We start from the raw sequence: 13,343 nt of genomic DNA on the forward strand, positions 1-13,343 counted from the left end.
CACTAAGGTCCTGAGTTCAATTCCCAGCAACCACACGATGGTTCATAACCATCTATAATGAGATCTGGTGTCCACTTCTGGCCTGTTGGCTCCCATGCAGGCAGAATAATATATAAATATAAATAAATATTTTTTAAAATGAAAACCTAAAAAGAAAGAAAGAAGCCAGATGGTAGTAGTGCACACCTTTAATCCCAGCACTTGGGAAGCAGAGGCAAGTGGGTCTCTGTGAGTTCAAGGCCAGCCTGGTCTACAAACTGAGTCCAGGACAGCCAGAGCTATGCAGAGAAACCCTGTCTAAGTAAATAACTAATAAGAAAAGTGAAAGAAACACATATAGAGCTGAGCACATAGTGCTCAGCTGTAATCCCTGGGTTAAACAGCTAAGGAAGGAGAAGCAGTTTTAGGCTAGCCTAGGTTACTATATAAAAAGACAAGTGGATAAATATGGTGAGTAGTTATGAGAATAATAGCAGTTATTAGACAGGCTTCTTGACACTAGAAATGTTTTTAAATCCTTTTAAAACCATGGCTTGCTATTTTCACCCACTGAAATGACAGCTTTTTTTTTTTTAAATGTTTTATTGTCAGAAATATATTGAATTCATATGCTGCTTAAAACATTGTTAATTTTGTTCTTTCTGTTAAGAACTGGTTGTTGTTTTTTTTTGTATCAGAAATCTTACTGTTCATAGCCTTTGAAAAAATATAACTACATTTTAGTGCACATATCTAAGATATTTCTAGGAAGTACTATGAAAATATGAAAGAAAAATAAAAAGTATATACAGACATACCTTACTAGCATTTTGTAGTAGAGAAAACTTGGTAGTAACTTAATATCTCTAGGTAGGGAAAAAGGTACATGAGTATTTATAATACTATGGATGTTTGCAGCCTTTTAAAGGAACTCAGGCAGAGTTGCACAAATCCATCTCATTTAATGGCACACTAGAATTAGACTGTCCCCAACCTAGTCTGTCTACTTTCTCCCTCAAGACCTTCTACTTTCTGTTTACTGGACACCAGCAGATCATGAAGGAGCCTTATTTCCTCATTTCTGGGAATGTATACCCAACATAGTAAATTTCATCAGTCTAATGTATTTAGAGCGATATATCTGTATTATTTTATCTTGTAATTCCCCAATTATTGGCAAAATATATCTTTCCATAATGTTAGTTGGTTAAGTAGTGAATTATCCTCTGTATAGATGTGGTTACTAGTAAGCCGCAGTGGTGGCTCACGCCTGTGACCCCAGCACTTGAGAGGCTGAGGCAAGATAACTGCCATGAATTCACAGGTAACTTGGGCTACAGCGAGAGCCTGTTTAGAAAGAAAAAAGATAAGTCAAATGTATGTTATGTTTATGCATACCTGTGTGTTTTTATAAATTTCAGAGAAAATGCTTATGCCAACATGTAGTTGCTAGGCTTGAGAATTAAGGGTGATCCTAGTTTTCTTCATTATCATTTTTAAAGTTCTGCCCCTCTAAATTTTCTCTAGGTAATGTGTAGTTTTGGGAATGTCATTTTAAAAGAAAGTAATAGTTGTGGTGGTGTACAACTTCTTATCTACTTACTTACTTATTTATTTGTTTGTTTTGAGACAGGGTTTCTCTGTGTAGTCTTGGCTGTCCTGGACTCATTTTGTAGACTAGGCTGGCCTTGAACTCAAAGAAATCCACCTGCCTCTGCCTCCCAAGTGCTGGGATTAAAGGCATGTGCTACCATGCCCAGCCAGTGGTACACAACTTTAATCCAGGCCTTGGGAAGCAAAAGATCTCTGAATTTGGGGTCACATGGTCTACTTAGCAGTTCTAGGACAGTCAAGGCTACATATTAAGACTATCCAAAAAAAGTGGGTCTGTCTCCAGGTGCTGGGATTAAAGGTCTCTTGTATGTAGGAAGCCAGCCTGGTCTACAAAGCAAGTTCCAGGACATCCAGGGCTGTTATACAGAAAAACCCTGTTTAAAAAATGAAAAACAAATAACTACAACAAAACAACAGCAAAGAAAATAAAAACAAATAATTTTCTAGTGCCTATTAGAAAGGCCTTCAAATGTGTCTTTATTTAAACTGTCCTGTGGGTGTATTTTTTAGTCAGTTTCCAGTTTGTCAAAATTTTATCAAAGCTTTTAATCCATGTGAGGCTAAGCACAGTATTTTCTTAGTAGTTATTTCGAGTTTGGTTATGAAACATTTTTAGCAGAAGCAGAGGGTACTGTGACACCATGTTCCCGTCCCCTAAGGCTAACAGTTTCTTATATTTTGCCTGACTTGCCCACTCCTTTTTAGCTGAACTGTTGAATAATCTACATCTTGACAAACTCATGAATATATGTACCTCTAAAAACCAAAATTTACTCACCTACCTACCCACCTCCAGAACCTTGGTATCTTTAGCAGGATTGGCCATGGTTTTTGAGATTTACTTAAAATGTGTCTCCAAAGATTTCTCTCTTCTCTCCTCAACCCTCAAAACTAGGATTTTGGGTTTCCGCCGAGCTCCCTTGGTGGTTGGCAGATACATTAATCTGCGAACAGAGATCAAGCCTGTTGCCACGGAGCAGCTGCTGAGCACCTTCCTCACTGTAGGTAAGAGATCAGAGGGTATTTAAATAGGGGGTGATCAGAAGGTAAACAGGCAGGGCATCATTGAGCAAGTGGATTGATCACATCTCTTTTATTCATAAAGAACTCAAAGGAATATAAAAGCAAATATGCAGCGTGGTCTTGTGTTACTGTGGAACTTAGGTCTAACAGTGGGAGTGGGAAGTGAGAATTTATCCTTAATACACACTTCTTGAAGTAAGAAGTGAAGTCATTTACCAGTGGCGAAAATGGTAACTTTATTTCTGCTTGATCTTCCGGCTAAGTCTCAGATGCAGGATTTGGTCTAAATCAGTTACTGTCTGCATATCATTGTCCTGGTTATTTTTTATCTATGTGTTCTCTTGGGAACTGTCTTCTGAGAAGTCAGGACACCCAGGGCTAAGGACATGGCTCAGTCAGTAAAGTGCTTGCCATGCAAGCATGAGGACCTGAGTTTGGATCCCCATACCCGTGTTTGGAAGTGGGCACCTGTAATGCCCGCGCTGAGCAAACAGAGACAAGCAAATCCTTGGAGCTCACTCTCCTCCCAGTGTAGTCAGCTTGGTGGTAGGCTCCAGGCTCAGTGAGAGGCCCTGTCTCACAGAGTAAGGTGGGGAGCAGTTGAGGAAGGCACCTATCAACTTCTGGTCTGCACGTGCGTACCCCTCCACATAAACATAAATAATAATGAGTGGAGGAAACCTGCAGCAGCGCTGAGACGGTCAGAAGTTCTCCTGTAGGATTGCATTTGGCCCATTGCTCCTCCTTCAAGAGTTAGTCCATAACTCATGGACCTGGGTGTGAGTGCCCTGGCCCTGGTTCCCGCTGTCTTTCTGCAGTGCAGGGCATCTGCTCATGCTGTTCTTGTTGTGTGCATGGTAAACAGGAGGAATATGGAGATCCTGTGCTCTCTTGGCCTCTTGGTGGTGATTCTTTTGGTGATTCAGTGTTCTACTTCATAGTATAAATTTTGGAACAGACATTGAAAAACGAACTTCACCTTGCTTTTTACAAGAATGAATAGATTCATATTTTAAAATGAGGTAAAGCAATGCCTGTCTCAAAAAGTAAAATCTTCAAGAATGGTAATACAATGTGGAAAACTGATTTCTTTTAGTGACAAAGTGACAGGAAATTCTAATGGTATGGTTCCGATTGTCATAGTTGGTTGAAACACTAAATCTCAGATAGACATTAGTGAGAATAAAGTTGTAATTTTCCAGTTTACCCCACCAGTCCTCAAGTTAACATTGATCAAGGCTGAGACCAGACGTGCAGAAAGAGTGCGAGCTCAGGTTGAAGGTGCTCGTGGGTTTAGCCAGTGAGGAGAGGAAGGGTTAGGACAGGGTCACTGAAAGGCCTATGTGTCATGCTTGGGTGCCAACACTCCTTAGGCAACGGGGAGCTGCTGGGAGGGGGTAAACAGGAGGCGAACAGATTGGAATTTAGGAGGTGAGGTGTGGCGGTCCTGTAGAGGGTGACCGGGGACGAGGAGAGTCAGGAGGTGAGCGCCAGTGAAGTAGTTCTGAGAGACAGAACTAAGGGAAGGATGGGACAGAACAATTGAGAGGTGTTTGAGGACTGGTGTAAGCAGTGCGGTGAACATCTTAGCTAGGAAGAGCAGCACGCAGAAAGGAAAACTTAAGACTGACTCTAGATTTCTAGGTTGGCTGGCCAAGTGGCTACAGAGCTGAGGGGGTGCAGGAAAGACTGAAGCGCTACAGAAAGAGAGGATGCATCTGATGCTTCAGGATCATCTAAGAGTTTATGTGTAACAGCTAAAGGAGAAAGGCCGAGATGGGGGCTTAGATTTGATAGTTCACCCACGGGGAATAAGGAGAGCTCTGCAATCACATAAGCGGTTTCCGGAGCTGAGTATGTCCACACAGTGGTCAGAGGCCGGAGGCTGAGGCTCACCAAGCATGTTGGGGATACTGAGTCAGGAGAGCACATTTAGTGTCAGACACACAGTAAGCACTGGCACAGACTTGTTTCCCTTTCACCACCTAGTGGTGGAGGAGTGAGCTGCTTGGAGCGCTGTAATTACATGCTCAGCACCAGCCAGCGGCCCCCCCTCCACCCCCCCCCTACCCCCCCACCCACCCCCCCACCCCGGCTGAGATAGTCTATGTTGTAAGGGCTGGCTGTATAGCATAGGCATGGTGGTAGAATACCCGCTCAGTATGCAGCAGTCTCTGCGTTTGATCTCCAGCCCCAACCCCCACATTTGTATTTTACTCCAGAATCTGAATAAACCACAACCTCTTAAGTAATGCATTATACTTCTTTTCTTAAGAAAGACTCCTATTTAGCAAACCCAAGTGTTTGCATTTTCCCCATAGATTGTTTTAGTTGCTTTGTTTTGTGTGTTTTAATTATTTTTGGGTTTTGTTTGTTTTTTTGAGACAGGGTTTCCCTGTGTAGCCTGGGCTGTCCTGGACTCTCTTTGTAGATCAGGCTGGCCTCGAACTCACAGAGAACCACCTGCCTCTGCCTCCCAGAGTACTGGGATTACAGGTGTGCACCACCACACCTGGCTGTGTTTTAGTTTTTGGAATCGGTAATTCATCAGCTTGTTCACATGCTTACACCATCAAAAGGACCTACAATAACACATTCTGGTTCCCTGTTAGCAGTTTATTTCTTTTTGTACATGCACGCTTGTATTTAACTCTTATTCTACGTACTATGTGGTACACTATAGGTGCTTAGCACCATGCGGTCCCCCGACTGAGATAGTTTTGCATTGTATTCTTTGTACTTAGCCTAGCAATAATCTCTCTTAGTAATTGGTTCCTTTTTGTATGACTATAAACACATATTAATGTTTAGGTCTGCCATTCTACACAATCTACAGCTTACTATTCATACTTCTATATTGCATTCTTTTTTACTTAATTATAAAAACCTTCGCATTGTATATTTGAGAACTTGTTCATCCTTTTCTTGTCTAACTAATGTATTATTCAGAGTTCTCTAAATGAACAGAACTAATAGAATGAGTGTGTGTGTGTGAGTGTGTGTGTGTGAGTGTGTGAGTGTGTGTGTGTGTGTGTGAGTATGTGTGTGTGTGAGTGTGTGTGTGTGTGTGTGTGTGTGTGTGTGTGTGTGTGTGTGTGTGTAGGGGATTTATTTCACTGCCTTACAGGCTGTGGCCTGGGTAGTTGAACAATGGCCTCTCTCGATGGAAATGCCAAAGACCCCAGTGTTGTTCAGTCCATGGCGCTGGATGTCTCAGCGGCCCTAGAGGACCCTGGAGAGCTGCTGGCCTTCAGTCTGCATTGGAATCCCCAAGAAGTCAGCTCCAGTCCCAGGGCAGGATCGCTGCAGCCACAGGAGAGGTGAATTGCCAGCAGGAGAAACACAAGAAGGCAAAGCAAAAGATTTTTTCCATCCGGGTGTGGTGGCACACGTCTTTAATCCCAGCACTTGGGCGGCAGAGGCAGGTGGATCTCTGTGAGTTCGAGGCCAGCCTGGTTAACTGAGTGAATTCCAGGACAGCCAGGGCTACACAGAGAAAACCTGTTTTGAGCAAAAAACAGTTTTCTTCCATGTCCTTTTATTTTAGCTGCCACCAGCAGATGTGGCCCAGATTTAGGCTAGGTCTTTCTGCTTCAAACAATCTGATCAAGAACACCCCTACGGGTGTGCTTTGGACCTTGGCCTTTAGTTTATTCCAGAGTTACTCAGGTTGAAGACCAGATTAGCAACCCCAGCTAGTTAGAAAGTATTCTGTTTTAAGTCCCTATAACCAGTCCTTTATTGGACTTATATTACTCCAGTATTTTGTATGTACAACTATTATTACCCAGAATTACTTTGTACATATGCCACTTCATACATGAGTAGAAATTTCTACAAGTTGAAGTGCCAGGGTCATGTGCACCTAGAGTTTTAGTGGGTGTGGTCACATTACCCCTCATAAACACTTAACTAATTTACTTTACCGACGGCAATATGAGAGTGCCCCTGCCCTAGTGTCATTAATAATGCATCCTGAAACTCTTGGGGTTGTTTGTTTTATATGTAGCATCTTTTCATTTGCTTAAGAGCCATTTGTGTTTTTGTCAGTTACCTGTCTTTTTTGCACGTGTGTGTTGTGCACGAGCCTAGTGGGTACTGTTTCCCAGGTGTGTCTTCATCGCTGTGGTCATTGTTTGAGACAAAGTCTTTCCCTGACGTGAAGCTCCACATCTGAGCTGGCTGCCCAGCAGGGCCCAGAGATCTACCTGTCTCTGCCTATTTGCATTTCCAAGGCCAAGCACAGTTTGTACTGCCCAGGACTTAATCAGCTATAGTGCACAGCACACCCACGAGGCTGTGACTACTCTTTACCTTAAGATTCCCTCCTTTCTCTCTTTTATTTTTCCTTTTTGGTTTTTTGAGACAGGGTTTCTCTGTATTGCGCTGGCTGTTCTGGAACTTGAGCTGTAGACCAGGTTGGCCTTGAACTCAAAGATCAGCATGCCTCTGCCCCCTGAGTGCTGGGACCAATGGTGCCATTGCTAGCAACCTTAAGATTTTTTTTAAAATAATTTCAACTAATTGAAAGTAACATATAGGATACTTATAGTTACAACAAATTTATAAAAATATAAATTTAACTTGATTACATTAGAAATACTGACATATTTTAGAGAGAAAACAGACAAGACTCTTAAAGGTCACAAGAAAAAATAATAAACTGTGAAAATGATTCTGAAATTAGATCAAAGACGAAACCTTTTGATTGTTTGGTTGGTTTTCTTTTGGTTTTTCTGAAACAAGGACTTTCTCTATAGCCCTGGCTATGTTGGTACTCCCTATGTAAGCCAAGCCAGCCTCAAAGTCACAATGATCCTCTATTTACCCCAAGTGCTGCATTTAAAGTCCCAATTGAGAGAAAACTGTTGACTGGCTATCAAAAGGTAAAAGGCCTCAACCTCTCAAGGATACTGATGACATGCACTTGTAATCCCAGAGCTGGAGAGGCGCTCTCTATAGATGGGCACTCCACAACCCTATTGATGTCCAGTTGCTTCCCCAGCCCCAACCCATCTTTCAGTATTGGGGATTAGCTCTAGAACCTTGTGTATGCTGAGCAAAAGCTCCACCACTGAGCATCACATCCCAGGCAAAACTATATAAATACTCCATTTCTTTCTTTTTTTCTTTTTTTTTGTCCAAGACAGGGTTTCTCTGTGTAGCCCTGACTATCCAGGACTCACATTGTAGACCAGGCTGGCCCTGAACTCACAGTGATCCACCTGCCTCTGCCTCCCAAGTGCTGGGATTAAAGGCGTGCGCCACCACCACCCAGCTTCTTTTTTCTTTTTGGTTTTTCGACATGGGGTTTCTGTGTGTACCCCTGGCTGTACTGGACTCGCTCTGTAGACTGGGCTGCCTTCCAACTCACAGAGATCCGCCTGCCTCTGCCTCCCTAGTGCTGGGATTAAAGGCGTGCTCCACCACACCTGGCTTAATACTCCATCTCTTATCAAACTATAATCCACAGTTTTAGCACATTGATCATACCATTTGAATCAGTTGTTACGATAGTTGTAAAATGGTAGTTTATACTTCTGCCATTGCCTTATAGACTTATTGGTAGACATTCTGTTCAGACAAGAACTCCCCTCATACATTTATTCATATAATGATGAATTCATTGACTTAACTTTCTGAGTTGTAATTTCTTAGTATTATTTTTTAATGCTGATGTTCTGACTCTAAAGATGAGTCTGTAAGAACCCTACAGACCAGCTCCATGACCTTTGGGAACAATTGCACTGTTCTCTGAGCACTTCCTTACAGCTGGCAGTGTCCACGTGCTCCAGGCTCAACAGTACCTCCCCTGATCAGTCCTGGAGGCAGCTGCTTATTCCACAAGCTGTCTTGTTTGTTTGTTTGTTTGTTTGTTTGATGTAATATTAAAATGTTCTTTAGAGCCAAGTTAGTGGCACATGCTTTTAATTCCAGTACCTAGGAGAGTTGCAGGCAGATAGCTCTGAATCTGAATCCAACCTGGTCTACAGAGCAAGTTCCAAAACAGTCAGATCTACAGAGAAACCCTGTCTTAAAAAAACAAAAAACATCTGGGCAATGGTGGTGCACGTCTTTAATCCAGCAATCAGGAGGCAGAAGCAGGCGGATCTCTGTGAGTTCGAGGCTAGCCTGGTCTACAAAGAGAGCCCAGGATAGCCAGGGCTGTTACACAGAGAAACCCTGTCTCAAAAAACAAAACGACATATATGTGCAAATACATATACACACGGCCGTGTTTTATCTCTGGGTGTATATTGAAACCAGATTCTCTGATTCTAATTCATGACAGGATGTACTTTAAGCGTCGTACTTTCTCTGTTAATTTCCTTTTTCATCTGTGAGAAGTCTAGCTCTCTTACCCTTGGTCTGTTTACTTACCTGCTCCTGCCTGCCCCATATGTGACCAAACTAAGTATGTGTCTGCTCTGTCTCTTAATTATTGTGAGTTGAGAGCAAGACTGTAATGGTAGTTGACTTCTGAGAGAGAGGCCAGGTGGGAAGGAGACAGGAAGATTTGCTTTCTCTAGCCTTTCATTCATTGCAGATTTTGTTACACTGTCTGCTTTTAGTACCTACAGCGGAAAACACCTGTGTGAAATGGACTAACATCAGGATTTTAATTTTTGTGGTGCCTGTTTATTTAGCTGTTCAGTCTTGTTTGGGGAGAATTGGGTTCTTAATTTTCCTTCTTAAAAATGTCTGGCTCATTTCAATCCTGCAGGGAACAATACCTGTTTCTATGGGAAGTGCTATTATTGCCGAGAAACAGAGCCAGCGTGTGCTGATGGAGACATGATGGAAGGTTCTGTCACACTCTGGCTTCCAGATGTGTGGCCTCTGCAGAAACATCGACACCCCTGGGGCAGGACTTATCGAGAAGGCAAACTGGCCAGGTAAATGCTCCTGTGGGCCATGACTTAGTTCTTCACTGTGTCAGGCCAGTTGTCTTCCTGAGTGGAGCAGCCATCTGTGCCAGAATAAGAACAGTTGTGGATTAGGGCAAACCTGCTCAGGCAGGGCCCTGTTATCAGCAGTGCCGGTGTGTCAGCCATCTTTCTGTCACTAAAAAGAGAGATTTAGCTGGATGGCGGTGGTGCACGCTTTTAATCCCGGCACTCAGGAGGCAGAGGAAGGCAGATCTCTAAGTTCCAGGCCAGCCTGCTCCACAGTGAGTTCCAGGACATCCACGGCTGCACAGAGAAACCTTGGCCTGAAAAAAATAATAAAGGAGAGATTAATTTTGCCTCAGTTTGAGAAGGTCACTCCATAATCAGTCACTTAGCCACACTGCTTTGGGCTTCCGGTGGCACAGTACATGATTGCAGAAGCATGTGGTGGCAGAGGCTGTTTATCTTATTGCTCCTTGAAAGCAAAGATAGAAAAGGCCAGGAGCAAACTAGCTAAACAGGGACTCCCTGAAACATCCTCATAACCTCCTCACAGCACGTTCCCGGTGAGTAAACCTTTATCACACCGTAAAGGTCCAATAGCTCCTGAACGTTTCACAGGTTGAACCAGGCTTTAGTACATGGTCTTTAGGGGACATTAAAATATAAACCATAGAGGAGAGGGAGGGACAGAGAGAGGTGGGGGAGGGAGCGAGAGAGAGCAAGCGAGAGAGCGCACGCACGCTTGATCTTGCAAAGGGCCTAAATTTGATTTCCTGCTCTCACATTTGGGGCTCCAGCTTCAGGAATCCAACAGCCTTTTCAGATCCTCACTGGCAACTCTTTCCATTTGGTGCACTTACACACACACACACATACACACACACACACACACACACACACACACACACACACACACACACAACACACACACCTAGGTATGCACACAAGTACAACACATAAATAAAAATAAACTGTTGTTGTTGTTTTTAAAATATAAGCCATAGCGTGTGCAGGTGACCTCTGCAGGCTCATGTATATCTCATGCCCTTGGCCCACTCCAAGAGTTCTCAAGTCTTAACTGTCTCAGTGTTGCTGAGGCCTACATCTAAAGTCTGAGACATTAGGCAAATCTTAAGCTATGAGCCCTATAAAAATTTTTTAAAAGTTATATGCTTGTAAAATACAGTGGCACTGGAGAAGCATTGCCATTCCAACGAATAGGAAAAGAGCCAGGATGGGGCAAAAGCAAGAACAGACATAGGCAGTGAGCCAGCCACTGGGTAAAGGTGCCTGCTATCCACGCCTCAGCTGTCAAAATTCAATCCCCAGCTCCTGTATAAGAAGAGAGAACCAGCTCTACAGATTTGTCCCCTGATCTACACGTGTTCTGTGCCACTCACACCCAACACATATGTCATGAACCCATGTACACACATAATAATAATTTTATTTTTAAAAACTCTAGCTCCATGTCCAGAGCTAAGGGCTGACACTGGTGTAGCATGAGCTACAAAAAGCTTGGCCAGCCCTCTCTGTCCCTGTGGGTGAATCCCACAAAGCTCCTCTCGAGACAGTTTTGCTCGCTACCCATAGCTTTCCTCAAAGGGCAAACATTCCACGTTCCTGGTATCTCAGGCTTTACTCACAGCTTCCTGCTTCACACTCTTAGGCTGTTGGCAGGAATTTCAATTCTGTCTGTACCCTCTCGAGACCGCTCTGGAATCTGAGTAGAAGTGGGTCCACGATCCTTAAATTACATATGCCTGCAGCACTAGCAGCACGTGGAGTGCCAAGGTCTGGTGCTGTGGTGAGCTCATCCAGGTCCTTTTGGACCATAGTGGCTTCTTCGGTGCCTTGATGGTTGAACACAGAAGTTTAGCCTGGCACGGGCAGGATCTTGCAGGCTCCTGAGATGCCTCAAGGTACCTTTCCTACCTTCCTAGTGTAAAGCTCTTGGCTTTTTGAAAGGGCGTTAGTCTCTCAGCAGTTATCTTGGCTTGAACTTTATATGCGTTTCTTCCCTGGTTCAACTACAAGCTTTTCAGATCTTTTTGCTCTGCATTTTGCTTCCACTTCTCACAGTAAATATGGCTAGAAGCAGAAATTCCCACGCTGGTGCCCTCAGGCTGCCTCTGCTGTGTAAGCCGATCTACAAAGTCTCAGCACGCGTACAAGGCAGACAGGTTCTCTTAAGAATGTGGCATGATTAGCATGCTAGCCCATTTCCCAGATAATCCCAAACCTATCAGCTCAGCTTTTGCTCTGTGTTCCAGCCAGCCTCTGAACCCCCCACCAGAACTTCCCAGCAGTCTCTACTTTCCTTAGCATGCTTCTCTAAAATTTTCTAAATTAGCAAACCAATCCCAAAGGCCTCTGAACCTCCCTGTCAGGGATAGTCACAGCAATGGCCCAACTGTCTGCTTTAGCTTCCTGTCTCTAACAAAATACCTAACATTTTAAATGAAGAGAGGTTCTTTTGGCTCACAGTTTCTGAAATTTCAGCCCAGCCTGGACTATTACTTTGGGGTTTATGGTAAGACGGTATCAAGGCAACGCATGTCTGCTGTGGAGGAAAGCTGCTCTCCTCATGGTGGCCAGGAAGCAAACATGAGAGAAGGAAGGCAAGGCAACCATGTCCACTGTCTAGGCTTGCCCCCAACAACTCATCTTCCTACCGCAAGGCCCCACCTCCTACTCACATCACAGGCTGGCAACCACAGTCAGCACCTGGCCTTTGCAGGGCTCTTAGGAGCTGAACTGCAGTCCGGAGTGGTTGGCACCCAGTAACCCCTGTGATGCTGCTTGCCTCCAGGTGGGAATACGATGAGAGCTACTGCGATGCTGTGAAGAAAACGTCCCCCTACGACTCAGGCCCACGCCTCCTGGACATCATCGATACTGCTGTGTTTGATTACTTGATTGGCAATGCTGACCGGCATCACTACGAAAGCTTTCAAGATGATGAAGGCGCTAGCATGCTTATCCTTCTCGATAATGCCAAAAGGTACGGAGCAGCAGGACCGTGGACCGCCCGCGTCTGTGTGGAAGAGGCGCGGTCTCTAGGGCACTGTGCAGGCAGCTGTCACACACTGACATGAGTCAGCAGTAGGAGTAACATGCTCACTTCGGCTCATGCTTTCAGGAGCTTGTTCGCTTCATTGCTTTGGGGCCTGTGATGAGGCAGAATCATCCTCGCTGGAAACACATTTCCGCATCAAGAGTGTATGCCAGATCTAACTTCCTTCTGCTGGGCCCCACCTCCTTAGGCGTCCTCACTTGTAGGTAGTGCTAAGACTGGCCACTAGTGCCCTAGCAGTGGGGTGAAGGACTGGGGACCAAACTGTCCTAGATGTAGTCTCCCAAAAGCCTCACCTCTCACAGCCTCACAGTGGGGATTAAGTAGCAACAAGAGTTTGTGGGCATGTCCTCCTAATGGGGACTTCAGCATAGTGGCTGTTTTCCATGCGCTGTCCTCAGGACTTGGTGATTCTCCAGTCATTTAGGGGAGCAAAGAGGTGGCTGTTTTTTTTTCCAGAGCCACCATTCCTTTGCTAACGGAATACCATTTTTATATCGTCTCAGCCTCAGCCCTGGGCAGTTCTTCTGGTTTGACGCTGCCATCAGGCTGACTTGCAGGAATAAGGTTTTAGTGCCTTTGGGAGACTCTAGCGAGGAGAACCTGAATTTCCTTCCAGACCTTTAGGAAGTGTTACAGGGTTAGGATTTCTGCCTTCTCTCTCTGAACTGAGAACTCACAGTGCGGCCCCACAGTTATGCTCCAGTGTCTTGTCAGGAAAGGGGTCCTTGTTACCTGAGCGTATTTGCTGCTTGATA

At 44.4% G+C, this 13,343-nt stretch overlaps 1 protein-coding gene across 2 annotated transcripts in view; it reads left to right on the top strand.

Moving 5' to 3' along the window:
• Positions 1-13,343, top strand: part of FAM20B (FAM20B glycosaminoglycan xylosylkinase) — a 42,433-nt gene that overhangs the window by 22,009 nt on the left and 7,081 nt on the right. For both annotated transcript variants that reach the window (XM_084790878.1, XM_084790877.1), the window contains exons 4-6: positions 2,489-2,598; positions 9,341-9,512; positions 12,322-12,513. In XM_084790878.1, the coding sequence (XP_084647004.1) occupies positions 2,489-2,598; positions 9,341-9,512; positions 12,322-12,513 (474 nt within the window). The remainder of the gene's footprint in view (positions 1-2,488; positions 2,599-9,340; positions 9,513-12,321; positions 12,514-13,343) is intronic.

Source organism: Acomys minous (genome assembly GCF_964271855.1).
Source record: "Acomys minous genome assembly, chromosome: 1".
NCBI classification, from domain to species: Eukaryota; Metazoa; Chordata; class Mammalia; order Rodentia; family Muridae; genus Acomys; species Acomys minous.